This window comes from Spermophilus citellus, assembly GCF_964194105.1.
Source record: "Spermophilus citellus genome assembly, chromosome: 6".
Classification (NCBI taxonomy): Eukaryota; Metazoa; Chordata; class Mammalia; order Rodentia; family Sciuridae; genus Spermophilus; species Spermophilus citellus.
Window position 1 is genome coordinate 69,291,690 of NC_138187.1, and position 16,134 is coordinate 69,307,823.

Genomic DNA, 16,134 nt, shown 5'->3' on the forward strand with positions numbered 1-16,134 from the left:
TTTTTTTTTCCTTTTTTGGCATTGGTGGGTATGAAAACCCAGACCATGCCTATGCCAGCAAGCATTCTATCACTGAACCGCACGCCAGCCCCCAATTTCAATTCTTATAAATTGCGTTAAGAAATATTTTGTAAATTCTGGGAATATTTCTTCCCCCCAAAATGAAGTTTCTTTGAGAAAAGGGGCATGTAATTTCCCTTCAGAGCCCCCAGTACTTCATCTTAAATTGTGATTTTGGCTTCAGTACAGGTTTAAACTGGAGGAATCAATCCTGCTAATCTTCTCAATAAGGTTTGTGAAATACGGACATGAGATACTAGTTTACATCCCTTGTGGATACAGCAAGTACAGAAAAGTAAGTTGCTCAGAAGACTAGAAGATGATAATGCCAAAAAATAATAATTTGCTGCAGTAATTCACAAAAGTGGGAAAGTCCACATTTGAAAGTTGGCTGTTGTTATGGTTTAGATATGGGCTGTGCCCCAAAAGCTTGTGTGTGAGATAATGCAAGAATGTTCAGAGGTGAAATGATTGGACTATAAGAGCCAATATCAAATCAGTGGATTAGTCCGTTGATGGATTAACCTGGTGGTAACTATAGGCAGATGGGGCATGGCTGGAGGAAGTAGGTCACTTGGAATGTGCCTTTAGGGTTTATATTTTATGCCTAGGGAGCAGAGTGATCTTGCACACAAATTTGCTTGCTCATCTCCCCCTGCCTTTCCTGGTTGCCATGTTCTAAGCTGCTTCCCTCTTCCATACCCTTCTTCCATGATGCTCTGCCTCACCTCAAGCCCAAATCTATGGAGTCAGCTGCCCAACTGTGGACTGAACCTTTGAAACTGTGAGCCAAAATAAACTTTTCCTTTTCTAAGTTGTTTCTGCCCGGGTCTTTTGGTCACAGCAACACAAAGGCTAACTAGAACAATCGTGCTGGTGAATTTGGGGGGTATTTATGTATATTCAGTCTAGCAGTAGAAAGCCATATAAATCATTCTCTCTTCACTACCAGAGGCTAGGACCTAAAGAGAGATTTTCAATTCTCCTGGTTTGGTTAGTTTGGTCATCAGGTCATCTTTTGATTGGTACTTCTCACCAAAACTGGATTATTCAATTTGCACTGTGTTGTATAAATGGAGGCCCTGAGAATGTTTCCAGTTCTCACTGACAGTTGTTAGCTTACCCTCTAGATCTGGCCTTTGGAAATGAAAGTAGCTCTGCTCGAAATCAAAGGCGATACCTCTAAGATAACAGAACACTCAGCAACGGTTTATCATTGCATCCAGGGCCAGTGCCCTTAAGTCCTCCTTCCCGGCACTTGCTAACCTCTGTTCCCCCTTGTGTTGAGCAATATCGTGCAACAGGCATATCTACATGAAGAATGTCTGCTAAGAACATGTTATTGATTTTCTTCTGGAGTTGAAAGCCAGTGGCAGACTTTGACTCAATAATAATTTTCTAAAATAACAAAATCTTAGTATTCATTTGGACAGTGGTTAAGATAACATGTCTCCTCTGGTTGGATTTTGTCTGAACAGAAATCAAACAGCATCTATTGTTCTCTTCCTGCCAGGCCAGCATTATCTTATTTGTTGGTAAGCAATAATGAGGCAATATCCAGGACAAAAATTTCCAAGCATATGGGTATAGTCAGTGAGCATATTAAAAATATCCTGATACAAAAATAATGTGTGTAAAGATTAGGCTTTATAATACCCTGGTCTCTACTAGTTGATGTTTATAACCACACTCATTGGGACAAATGTGTGTTCAGAGACTCACTCCACAACTCTGTTCAAATAACACATCAGTGGTGCCTTCAGCAAGAAAAAAACACTTCTCTGAGTGAGATTCTGCTTATGCAAACAAAGCATCAACCAGTTGTTCATCAACTCCATTAAAGGAGACAGACATTTACTTCCATTACACTTGCTGAGACTCACCAAATAGGCTACGAACTGCTTTGCTGTTCATGGGGAGCCAAGGGAATCTTGAGGGAAGCCACTGGACAGAGGGAAAGCAAAGCAAGAAAGCACTACACAGTTCCCATTATACCTTCACAAAGAACCACATTTTCCTTTCCTTTTCACTCAGCGTAAGCCATCTACATGTGTCAAGCAGATTTGAAGGATATGGCATTCTGCAGCAGGATTTAGTAACCAGCTTTTTAAGCTCATGCTGTTCTGTGACACACGGCTTGCAGAGATGTGAAAAGAAAATGCAAGGTCTTGTAGAAATTTCAGGTGTATTTTTAAGCTGTTTCTCCAAGTAGCCTGAAATTTTTGTTCTGACACAGAAAAAAAAAAAAAAAAGAAGTTGAAGGGTTTTTGTTTCCTCAACTGTGTGTTTTCTGACACTGTTCAGCTCAAAGCCAGCTGTAAGCATCTTCTTGGATCCTGATGAATTCTAGTAATGAAATTATCAGCATTTGGGCCCATAAACTTTAATTGAGTGAATGAATCTGGTATTAGCAAAATGACATATTTCATGCTACCATGCTTGATATCATGAAATATGAATATCAGTTTCATCATTAGTAATCTTATTCCATTTTTCTTTCCAGAGCATGCAAAGGGTAGGTTAGTTAAGATAATTACTGTTATCTTTAAGATGAAACTCTAATAGGCCACACATTTCAAGGAAGATTGCATTCACAACCATCCCATAGCAGCAACTCAATAAAATCATTCTGGCAAGTTTTACACTTGGCCTGAATTAAAAAAAAAAAAAAAAGAGACCTCTCTATTCACAATTTCAATGAAGACCTCATAAGCATGTAAATTACGGGAAGTTTTACAATTGATAATCCTACTTTAAATACAATGACTTCAGTTCCTATGGCAGAGAGAAATTCATACATCTGAGTGCAAAAATCACAAAATTAAAGAAATAAACCTTACAAACTGCATATTTTCAAAGAAAGCACTATTGATGACTATAACACTAACGTAATAATTGCACACGGAAATGCATGTGTAGACACAAGTGTGATAGTCCTGGGGATTCTTCAGACAATGAGGTGAGGCTCTGTTTTAGAAGTACAAATTACAAATAACCCAGGCCTTGTTTGTGATGGGATGGGTTACAAAAATAATCTTATAAATAAGAAAAAAAATGTTAAGAATGCCAATTCCAGAATAACAGTGGAAGGTTTAAAACAGAAATAAATATGATTATTATATAGTACTCTGGAATCTCTTCATGCCTTATTTTTAAAACCACAAGTAAAAAAATATTCATGTTGCCTTTGAAATAAGGGAGCTACAAAGTTCTTCACTATGATTATAAAGAGACAATATTTGAAATTTGAGAAGACTAGATAATTTTGGTATAACTTTGTGTAATAAATATCTTCCATGTAGAGTTTCATCGAGTTAAGTCACTAACTAAGCATCTCTCAACGAATTAAAATCATTCTTATTTTTCCAAAATAAAAATGGAAAATATAAAAATAAAAATACAAAACAAAATAGTTAATACACTAACGAATAAAAATAAATATAACAGTGCAAAGTTTCAGTACTAATTATATGTAGGTAACATTGTAAAACTCTTTTTTACAGCTTGCTATAGAAGTACATGTTCATAATAAAATCATTACTTGTTTACTAACATTTACATAAAATATTCAATAACCTTTAAAATAGCCAATTTTCTTCATCAAGAAAAATAGTGTATACATATGTGCATCTGTCTATATAGATACACAAATATAAATGATCACTTGGAGTTGATTTTCTATAAAATTATGAATAATAACAAATGTCCAAATTCACACATATGACTCAGGGCATATATACAAAACAAAATTATAGGCCTGCACAGTGGTGCATGCCTGTAATCCCAGGGGCTTGGGAGGTGGAGGCAGGAGGATCGCAAGTTCAAAGCCAGCCTCAGCAATTTAGAGAGGCACTAAGCAACTCAGTGAGAACCTGTCTCTAATAAAATACAAAATAGGGCTGGGGATGTGGCTCAGTGGTCGAGTGCCCGTGAGTTCAATCCCTAGTACCCATCCAATAAATAAATAATAAATGATAAAATACAAAAAAGTTACTGTGCTTTGGATGTAAACCTATCATGAATGATTATGATGAGAATAGTTGATGATGAAAATAATAATAAATCATCAATGGTATCCCTTTAAGATTGAGAATCCTTATTTTAGCAATCCCAATGTTTTGTGACTCTACTATGAATTTCATAACCTGATAAAATGTCAATTAAAGATTTGGTACAGGGTAGAAATAATATTTATGCACCAAATCATGTAAAGAGTATAAACTATTTCCTTAAAAGTGATCATTAATAATAGTGGCAATTATTTTCTATGGTAGACTTCTTATAACATTTAATCAAAACAATATCCACTTCTGTCTATCTGCCCTGGCTTCTTAGCCCTCTGCCCCATCACAGCAATTAAATTGTTGTGGGTTCTGAATGTTGAAAATCTTAATTTCTATGGAGAACCTGAGCCATGGCTTAAAAATCTGCAGAGCATACCTATTTCCCTCGTAGAGATTATATATTTGCACATTTGGGTTTTGACACCGTATTTGTCTTTTTCTCATCTTTCTCATTAGTGCTTGGGTCTATTTGATTTCCTCACCTTAATTAACAAGTATGTTTAAAATCAAAGAAAAACTCTACAGAACAAGCCAGGCACTCCAGGTCAGGTGCTAATGGCAGCCAAAGGCTCCTTCATGAGCTCCTGCCACCCTAACCTTCTGTGGTGGAATGGCCTATGGGTCATGGGAGGTTTGGCTGGGGAAAGAGGTCATGGTGCTAAAAATAAAGGGGTCTACTTTGTAGAAGCATAGAGGTTCTCTCTATGGGCAAAGGGTACTCCTTTGCTAAAAGAATGGTTTCCTCCAGGTCTGTTTCTAAGGCAGGTGATTGCCACCCAGTTTGAGCTGGGGTCATGAAAGCAGAATTTTTTTGAGTCACAGTATGGAAGCCACTATGAAGAAATGACAGCAGATACCTTTCAAGTCTTAAAAAAGAGGAAAACAAAAGGAAGACCACAATTTTCTCAAATCCCTAGGCATAGAAAGGCAATCTAGGAGCATAGAGTGGCTGTTCACTGTAATTGGCTTGCCAATTAAAAGAGGCAAAACCCTAAAAGGCGTAAGAAGAGCTATTAAGGTCCAGGAAAATGGAGGAAAGTGCAGATTTTGTTATTTGTTTAAAACAAGGAAGAAAGCAAGCTTGGGGGAGAAGAGGATATTCATAGTGCAGAGTGTCAATTTTCTACCTGAAGGACTAAAAACTACTTTCACTACCAACCTGGGATGGAAAGGATTTAGCAATATAGCTATTAAAGGATCCATTATCCCATCTATCAATCGTCTCAGCCAGCAAGTTTTCTTGTGGGCAACACTCATATCTGCAAAGTTTTAACAGCATACTGTACTTATGTGTGTAGCCTGCAATTTAATTCTTTTAAAAGCAATGCTAAGTCCTGTCCATATCTGAACTGTGTAATAATAGCCCTAACCTCAGCTATTGTTCCATTATCTTAAGACAGATTGAAAGCAACTTGCTGCTTTATTTAGATTGCACCTGGCACTATGTGAGGTAGAAGTTGCTTTTCCTTCTTCTCACTCAACTTGGGGGAGAATTGACTTCAATTATGGAGCTGAGGAAATTTTCTGGGCCCATGCTCATCTAAAGACTTTTTGTGCCACGGATCAGCTCCCTCAGGCCCAAACATTATTTTGAACAAAGGCCCATGAGCAGGTGCATTCCATACTGCAAGAGTTTGTACAGCCCTTTTTCAAAATAGATGAATTGAAAAGGGCTACTTGGATAAATTTTCTGCAGCATCCTACCCTGTATGTAAAGTAATTGGCTTGGATATTTTTCTGTGTGACACATCTGGTTGCACTTTGTGTGTGGGCATTTCTAACAAGCATGACAATTTCGACTAATATGGTCTAAGTTGTACACCCGGCTTGAAGATGAGTTTGTGGCTCCATAAGGCTAAAATGATTACAAACCATTCCAATGGGTGAGATCATGCTCTCATCCTTTCCAAACACAGTGACCTTGCAAGGTCAGAAGACATACGGGAAGAGGAGAAAGGAGTCCAAGATACTCAAAGCTCATTTTGTAAAATGGCTAATAAAAACCATATACCAAATTACATTTGGAACTGAGCAGCTCTTACTAAGGTAACAATGAGAATTGGTATGAAAATTAATACACTAAGCAGAATTATAGTCACTTTAAGCTCATTTACATGATCAGTAGAATGGAAAGTCCACAGCAAGATCCCAATTGTTTAGATATGAAAAAAAGAAAAGAAAAAGAAAAGGTCAACTTCCGACCCACAATTTAGGAAATTATTCCTTTCCTAAGGTAATAAGCCTGTCATCCAAGTAATAATTCCCTGCTCACTCATTACAGGAAACAATAATATAAGCCAAGTTGTCTGTCTAAAAGTTCCAATGGTATTTTGATATACAAAAATTTGGCCTATGACCTTCAGTAGTTGAGTTTCCAAATGTATAAGATTATCTCTAATGTTTTCCCTAGAACAACTGCTCATATTAAGTAGATAACATAAAATATAAGTGTCAATATATTCACTGCTCTTATTGAAAAGAATCTTATTTAAAAACTTCCAAAACACAGATTTTGAATGATTTTGACTTCTCCTAATGAAAAGCATTTCAGCAATGCTAAGAAGTAGGAAACCCTCATTTAGCCTGGAACTTGGAGGTTTTGTATGTGATACAATGTCACCAATCAGATACAAATTCATGAACCTTGGTTTCCAAAGATATGTCATTCTACTTCTCAAACTTAGGTATTCAAGATATATTCCAAGAAGGTTTCTTTCAAACTTTTCCTGTCTATCTAAAACTGGTTTGGGCCTCTCTCCTGTGTGTCTGTCCCATGCTTATGCAACATGTTCCTTCGATACTGTACAGTGTCCTTCTTTGTATCAGCTCTACTGTGGTGTTCTAAGGACAATCTTTCTTTCCTTTTCTTGTTCTTCTTATTAAGCATAATACTGAACCATAGTAAACCCTAATAAACTCGATGAATTAAATAATTTGTTTAAAAAAACAAATGTTGTAAAGATGCTGGTTGGAAATCCACACTCTCCAGTAGAGTAAAATGGCCTAATGCTGCTCCCCTTGGTAGAGTATGGGAATGATAAGCCATTGTGTGTGTGTGTGACATCTGTTTCCACCTGCAGTTGCTGTTTTCTTCAGGTTGACAATATGCTCTTCATTCTTCTCAGTTCCTTTGTGCAAATATACATCATTAAGAACATATTTACCATATATCATTTAAAAAATCCTGCTTTAAAAAACCTAGTGGGAGTAGTTGGAGTGGATTATGTCAAATAACAGGAGGAGATGAAAACAATTCTGTCCTGTTGCTACCATGGAAATGACTTGATTTACTTAATCATCTAGAAAAATAAACTAAATGCCTTAGGAAAAAAATACCACAAAGAGCACTATTGTCAAAGAAGACAATTCGATATTTTCATTGATATTAGGCTTGCTAAACTTGTTTTATAACCTCCCCAAATAAGGCAAAGGATTGATTTCATGAGTTATTTTTACTCCAGGATGCTGTTTCCATATTGCCAGTGGCCTATTTTAAGGTCCCTTTTTCCTTACCTAAACTAAAGTGAATTCTTTCAATGTAGAACTACTTTCCTTCTTCTCCTTTCACCTCGAAATTAATCTTCCTCAACTCCACTATAATTATTAAATCCCTTAATCAGGAAACTTTATGGGTTTCTTGCTTTATGTAATTTATTGGTGATTTCAGGTTAGGACCAAAAGGATCTCAAGGACCATCCAGACTCTAGAACACTGTGCTTCTTAATGTTGGAGGCTTGCTAACATGCAGTTCCCTGGGCCCCACCCACAGAGGTTCTCATCTAATGGGTCTGAACCAGGGTGCAAGGATGTGTGTTTCCAATGGGTTTCCAGGTAACAACTGAAGATCTGATCTATGGAGCACACTTCAAGAAGATCTGATCCTGACAGCAATTAACTAGCTCTGCAGCGGCCTCTGCATTCAACTAGCGGAGCTCTGCCTGTATCTGCTTTGCACACCCAGTTGCCTTTTTTCATATGATCACAGGGTTCAGTAACTATCCCTGCTCTAATCTTCCTGACTTAACAAATAAGAAAACTGAAGCCTGGAGGGCTAGTGGATCAGTGTTCTGCTCTGGTACCATCCCTTTTCCAACTTTTAATCTAGCATCAAAGCCTCCTACTACTTTTCTACCTTTAATCTCTACTTCCCTTCAAAATACCTAACCTTCAATTCTGCTTCAGCTGGATGGTATATCCTTCTACAAATAAAATAGGATCATTTGTTTTTACTTCAAATCTTTTGCCCCTAGCTTCTCAAAAACTTAGTGTAATTAATTCTACTCCTGACACCTTATCCAAACTGAACTCATCAAATTTATTGGCACTAATCTCTGTTTCTGTAACGTTCATGCACAAAAGACATGTCTTAGATCTCAACATTATCCAGAACTTTGGCACCTTCAAGATCTTGGAATCCAAAAATACACAGCGTTTTGACTATAACCTCCTAGATTTGAAAATACCTAAATTTCCGATCACTCTTTCATACTCCCAAGCTCTCAGACAATCATTCCTTGTCACCCTGCCCAGATTAGGTGATGCTGCACCAGTATCTCACCGGGACTCCAGAATGCCTTCCTTAACTTTCTGCCATGCCTATCTTACCACTCTCTATCAGAGAATTAATCTATAAATTTACTTTTCTTTATTCCCATTCCTCTAAGCATTTTTAGTCATGGTTATCTTACTAGGTTGATTGGACTGTAGAATTATCCAGACCTGAATTTTTCTACCTGAATCAGCTTACTTATTTGTCTCTAACTGACTCACTCTCAAAAATCCTCATTATCTCAAACTCAAGTCTGCTCCAACACCTCTATTCACAAAGATGCCATCATTTCTAGGATAAAACACAAGAAAAGGACACAGGTCTGGTATTGAGAAAAACATTTGAAATTTTGTTCTAGAAAGATCTCTCTGGAGGCTATGCAGAGGATAGACTGGAATAGAGATGTAGATGGATAAATGAGAGTGATTTGACAATACTCAAGGGGGATGAGGGAGAATAAAGACTCAAGAATCATTATTAAACACTGTACTTTGTGCCTCACAGACACAAATAGAGATAAATGTGTTTAACTTAGTTTACTCTAATTCTGATGATTCTATAGAAAAATATTTACTAAAGTTAATAAAAATACACAGTTGAGAGCATGAATATTTTTTCTATGTCTTGTCATAAGGCTAATTAAACCTATTATGCAATGGACAGATGGTGGAACAAGATATAAAATGAAATTAGCAATGATGAAACCCAGATGGAAATGAGGAAAAGGTCAATATGTTAAAGGTCAAAGGAACTTGGCTCCATCTTGTCTCATTTCTTAAAGGACTGAGGTCATAGCTTTGGGTCCTTTACTGCAGGGAAGCTGTAGGACTTTCATTGTGCTGAAGAACCACATACTAACCCATGGTTGTTCAAAGCTATAGGTGCGTCGCCGATCTTCCACATCTTCATCTTGCTTCGCCTGCTGAAACTCTTGCCGCAGACGCTGTATCCGATCATGGTTGCTAGGAGTTGATCGGTTGCTGGGAGAGACAAGGGGCAACAATGAACACCCATCAGAAATATGATCTGTGAACTGCAGTTGCTAGGGAAAATGGCAACTTGCTGTGAAAGGATGTTATTTAAGAGGAAGTGAGTTTTTAAAACAGTATCTGGACATTTAAAATATGTTTTCATCTTGTTCTCAGGATTGGTGCTTATTGCACAGTTATTTCAGACAGATATCAAAGAGGACATATGGTATTTTTAGATATTCCTCCCCCCCCCCCATTGATCTTTAAAAGCCTCATCTCCTTTCTGTAATCTGGTAAGGTGCTGGCAGTGAAGTGTTTTAGGAAAGGACATGGCATTAGGCAGCAGAGATACCAGGGTCCTGCTCTAGATCCTCCCTTCTGATAAGAGTTTCTTGATGTGAAATGGAGATAATTTTGTTCTAGATATCATAGTTATTATAATAATCAAGTGAAATGACACCATAAAAGGTTTCCTCACAAATGTGCAGCACTTTTTTCATAATGCCATTATATAAAGTTCTTATTTATGAGTCATCAGAGGTCTATGAAAAAACAACTCTAACAGCATAAATTAAAAAAAAACATTTAAAAGATGAGTTCAAGTGGTAGTTTAATTTAACCATTTAGTTAACAATTACACTTTCTGTTAGTACAGCATTGAATTTTGTTTTATACCTACAAAGAGTTTAGCTTGTAAGAGTAATATGGAAGGTAGTATTACACATACACACACGCACACACCCATACACATTTGCAAATGTGGAAACTGATAGCAGGTGGCTTGCTTGATTGAGGTCTCTCATTTGGCCAATAGAGAAAGTGGGACTACAATCCAGATTTTCTGGCTCCTAGTGTAGTTCCCACATCACTATGCCACATGTATTACTTAGTAAAACAAATGTCAGATTCCAAAGACCCCCTTTGCAAAATTATATGTCTTTAAAACAGTATTTTTGTATTAAGAAAAAAACACAGCTCAATGACCAAAATTAAGTCAGTTTTAAATCTCACAATACTTCTTGCCTATTCCATTCACTGAGACACTAGTCACACCCTGTCATGAATGCTATGAAAGCACACCAGGTATATTCTGGTATATTTCATACTTCATACTCCTTGAGGTCAAGAAAAAAGTCATATTTCTTCCAAACTGCTGGCAGAATTGGAAGCTGCAAGCTATTAGGATGATCAGGGGCTCTTCACTAAAAACATATTTCCCACAACTTTCTCAATAGGACCCCTAAAGTTCAGAAAATAATGCCAAGAGTTAATAAATGGGATGGCATCAAATTAAAATCTTTTGCACAGCAAAAGAAACATTTAAGAATTTGAAGAAAAAACCTACAAAATGAAAGAAAATTTATGGCAGCCATACTTCTGAGAGAGGATTAATATCTAGAATATATAAAGAATGCAAAAAACTTAAGCCCCCCCTCGACAAACCCAATTAATAAATGGGCAAATGAATTAAACAGATGCTTCACAAAATAAAAAATACAATGGTGGAATGTGATGGACATCATTATCCAAAGTACATGTATGAAGACACAAATTGGGTGTCAAAATACTTTATATACAAACAGAGGTGAAAAATTGTGGTATATATGTGTAATAAGAATTGTAATGCATTCTGCTGTCACTTTTTTAAATTAATAAAAAAGAGAAGATACAAATGGCTTACAAATATTATAAAAAATGCTCAACATCTCTAGTAATTAGGAAAATACAAATCAAAACTATACTGAGATTTTCTCACACAGAATGGCAGTCATCAAAAAAACAAACAAAAAAGAAACTGTGGTATAAATAAATGGCAAAATATTACTCAGTATTAAGAGAGAAAAAAGTCATGGCATTTGAAGATAAATGGATGGAGTTGGAGAATATCATGTTAAGTGAAATAAGCCAACCCCCGCAAAAAAGCCTGAATGTTTTCTCTGATAAGTAGATGCTAATCCATAATGTGGGGGGTGGGGGCATGGAATGAGTGGAGGAACTTTGGATCAAGCAAAGGGGAGGGAAAATAGGGGAGGGGGCATGGGGATAGGAAAGACAGTGGAATGAGATGGAAATCATTACCCTAGGTACATGTATGAAGACATGAATGGTGTAATTCTACTTTGTGTACAACCAGAGAAATGAAAAATTGTGCTCCATTTGTGTACTATGAACTGAAATGCATTCTTCTGTCATGTATAACAAATTAGAACAAATAAATAAATAATTTTTTTAAAAAAAATAATACAAACAAAAATAAATGCCAGAGCCCGGTATGGTAGTGCATGCCTGTATGTAATCCCAGTACATCGAAAGGTTGAGCCAGGAAGATCCAAAGTTCAAAGCCAGCCTCAGCAACTTAGGGAGGTTCTGTCTCAAAATAAAACAGGCTGGGATGTGGCTCACATTAGTGATTAAGCACCTCTGAGTTTAATCCCTGGTTAAAAAAAAAACAAAACAGAAAGGATAAAGAAAAAGGAACACTCATACACTGTTAGTGTGTTAGTGGGATTGTAAATTAGTACAATCACTGTAGAAGTCAGAATGGAGAGTCCTCAAAAACATGATGACATGGAGCCACCATGTGATCCAGCTATATTACGCCTTGGTATTTATCCTAGAGAATTAAAATCATGTTACTACAGTGATACATGCATACTCAGGTTTATAGCAGCACAATTCACAATAGTCAAACTATGGGACCAGTGTAGGTGTCCATCAATGGATGAATGGATAAAGAAAATGTGGTATATATACACAATGAAGTTTTATTCAGCCATAAAGAAAAACGAAATTATGTCATTTAGGGGAAAGTGAATAGCACTTGAGAACATTATGTTACATGAAATAAGCCAAACTCAGAAGGTCAAGAGTCATACATTTTCTCTCATATGTGAAAGCCAGAGAGAAAAAAGGAAAAGAAAATTGGAGGAATCTCACAAAAATTGAAGGAAGATCAGTGGAGTACGGAAAAGAAAATACATTGCCCTGGTTACTTAGTGTTACATATCTATGAGCAGCATACCCGCCTTGGTGAGGTCAATTTGTGAGAGGTAGCTTAGAAAGACAAAGTCTGTCATGGTACAGTTTATAAAATTCTCAGAGAGACTTATACCTACATATAACTCCACATATTTTGAAGGTTTAAAAATCTCAAATAGAAGGCTGGGGTTGGTGGCTGGCTCAGCGGTAGAGCACTGGTCTAGCATGTGTGAGGCACTAAGTTCAATCATCAGCACCACATAAAAATAAATAAATTAAATAAAGGTATTGTGTCCATCTAAAACTAAAAAAAAAAACAAAATTAAAAAAAATATATCAAATAGAAAATACGCACATGTAGGACTAGAATGTTAACATTAGTCAAGAATATGAGATGGTCTTTCATCACTGAATCACTGAAGGTCCCAGTCTCCTTCATGATTTGCAGCGATTTCATTAGTACTTCTGGAATATCCTTTCAATTTATTCAATTTGATTATTTTCTCAGTCAATAAAAGCTTGTCCTCCTCAGCAAATAGCTTGAGCTGATCAGCCTGAAAATGTTAAACGTTGAAATAGGTCTGAAAATGTATGGTTTGACTGTGGAAGGCTTCGGCCCACACTGGGTATAGCTTCAAACTGTCCTCCACAATTTGGAGGCAGGCAGGTGGCAGGCACTGGCTTTTTAAAAATATGTGCAACATCTTATGCTGTTCCACATAAATTTTCAGTAATGGCTACCCAATATAATGTCCAATCTATAGAGCTCCTTGCTCTCTATATGAAACTGTGGGGGTGGGGCATAAGGATGGTTAAATTCATAAGACAAAGAGAGGAGAAAGTGAGCATCCATTAATGCCACTGTCACCTTCCCAGCTGTGTCTTTTTTTGTTCCTAGCATAGATCATAGCTCTTAATGGGAGGATGGCAGGAGGCTTAACTGACAAAGTATTTTACAATTCTAACCAGAAATATTTCTCTATTATTATCACCATGCAGCAAAGTCTTAATTCTACAATTTATTAGGTTCATGAAGTCTAAGTCATTGATGAAAACTGACCTCCTACTATTTGTAATTAGTGAAAATTCAATCTCCCAACAAAGGAAGTTGACCCAGTGTCCTCAATTTTAAATTATGGTGGCCTCAGTGGTTTTCGAAGTAAAAGACAAGCTCTGGAAGTCACTTTTGCCCTGATTTCCAAATCTGGGAAGCTAATGAGGCTTGTCCCCTCCTTTGCCTTTGCTCTCTTTCTTCCTATGATCTAGAGAAAGCTGAGTGGCTGGCCTCAGACTAGCAAAGCCACTTTCAGGGTTGAAGTTGGAAAACAGGCTGCAATCGTTCATGATTGATGATGATTTCCAAAGACTGGAAGACTGTCAAGCATCCTTGGGGATCAGCAGTTGGCAGTCTGAAGGTGAAATCCTGGCTTCAAGAGATGAAACCTTTGCAATGGTTCAGTTTTGTTTCTCAGGCCAGTCTATAAAGGGCCAATAATTCAAATGTGGCCTTCTAAATCTCCTGGTGAGCTTTTCTGCCAAGAAAGCCAAAGGAAATTTTAAATATTCATTAGCAACAGGGACTGATCCCCCACATCCCGATCAACTTAGATTTAGGTTCAATGCCAATTTAAAATGCTATTTTTTTTGTATGAGCAATATAATAAAAAATACCACCTAAGTTGATCAGATGGATGAGTAAGACAATAAAACTCTTAATGAGGAGTCACTAAATCATTATTTCCAGATAGCATGCATGATCAGGATCTGAACAGAAATGATGAGGGGGCCTATACAGATGCTTTTGGGGCAAAGAGATACAAGAGACAGTATTAGTCCAATACAAAGCACTTAGCCTCCTCTTACACATTGGTTTTTGTAGCTGAACTGGAACTGTGTGTGTGTGTGTGTGTGTGTGTGTGTGTGTGTGTGTGTTTTGGGTGGGGGGGGCGGTGGAGAGAGAGAGAGAGAAAGAAGCATGCAAGCTTAAGAAGAAGTTAAGAAGACTGGTTTTGGTTCAGTAATGATCTGGATCTGGGGTTTTTGTTTTGTTTTTTTCCTGATGAGGTTAAGCAAGGGTCCCACACTACAGAGATTTCTAACCAAGCATGCACAGCACAACATGACCTTGAACAATATGGAGCTCAGATCTTTCCCATCCATAATTGCCACAGGGATTGCACCTTGCCCTTTCAGAGGCAGACCACAGTGTATGAGGCTTCATCACCTTCAGATGTGATGTAATGTGCTTCCTAAAGACAGCTGAAAATACCCATTCATGCTAAATGTAGCAATGAACTATTTGCAGGTAAGCACTGGATCAGTCCTACACCTTGTTCCACAGGCATACTAATTCAAAACCCCCCAGGTATGGTGAGAACTGAAAATGCACAACAGGGGTTCTCATGCATACACACTGTGTGTCTGAGGATCATTCAGGGAGCTTGTAAAAAAAAAAACATAACTGATTGCTGAGGCTCACCTTTAGATATTCTGTTTTAGTCAGTTTAATACAGAGCTCAGGGTCCTGCATATATTCAGAAAATACTGCAGGTATAAGGACAATACTGTGAAAAATGATGCCTGGAGACTTCGTAGTTAACAAAAATTCCAGTATCTTCATGGTAACTAGTTAACTAAAGAATGAAGGAGAATCTATAGCACTGGAAACTCCATGTACATTCTATGACAAATGGGGGTGATATGCCTGGTTTAGAGAGGGAGGTCCTTCGTTCCCATAGAGAGAAACTGGAGGGATGTGGGCTTGGTGTTGCTTTCCAATTTTTTAAAAAGAGAAGTGAGAAATATAGGTTTTCCCCAAATTTAAAATTGGATTTATTTTATTTTTTAATGCTAGGTAAGGCAAACAAAATTGTTCTCTTGGCAGCTAGCCTGCAACCTCTGCTTTATATTAGGCAGATTCTGTCTGTTTCATATGTTGCTTTTCCAGGCTATGTACTTCCATTGCATCAAGATAAGGCTTGTGGTCCCCTAGTAACAATCCCCCAAATCAAATAGATTGGCCCTCAACATCCACGGGTTCTGCATCCTTGGATTCAACCACCCTAGGAAGGAAAAAATATTTGAAAACACATTGTGTTGTGTGCTGAATGTGTACAGCCATTTTTGGTATCATTATTCCCTAAGTAATATAACAACTATTTACACAGTATTTTCATTCTGTTAGGTATTAGAAGTAGTATACAGATGATTTAAAGTACATGGGAAAGTATGTTGAAGTTATATACAAACACCACACCATTTTATGTAAGGAATTTCATCATCCAAAGACTTTGATATTTGAGGGGGTCCTGGAACCTGTGGATACTGAAGAACAAGTATATAAAAAACCTGACAACTGAGCATTGCGTTATAGACTTGCAGCTCCTAAACTGTCCTATCCCTCCAATTTGTCTAAAATGAACTTGGATACACTTTCTTGTGGGCTTGAGTTCTGGCCTATTTTTCAGAGGAGCATAAGCTAAGAGAGAGGAGTTTGTGATATGACTGATTA

At 37.3% G+C, this 16,134-nt stretch overlaps 1 protein-coding gene across 13 annotated transcripts in view; it reads right to left on the bottom strand.

Moving 5' to 3' along the window:
• Window positions 1–16,134, bottom strand: part of PARD3 (par-3 family cell polarity regulator) — a 692,586-nt gene that overhangs the window by 9,002 nt on the left and 667,450 nt on the right. For all 13 annotated transcript variants that reach the window (XM_081300388.1, XM_081300389.1, XM_081300386.1 and 10 more), the window contains one exon: window positions 9,533–9,653. In XM_081300388.1, the coding sequence (XP_081156514.1) occupies window positions 9,533–9,653 (121 nt within the window). The remainder of the gene's footprint in view (window positions 1–9,532; window positions 9,654–16,134) is intronic.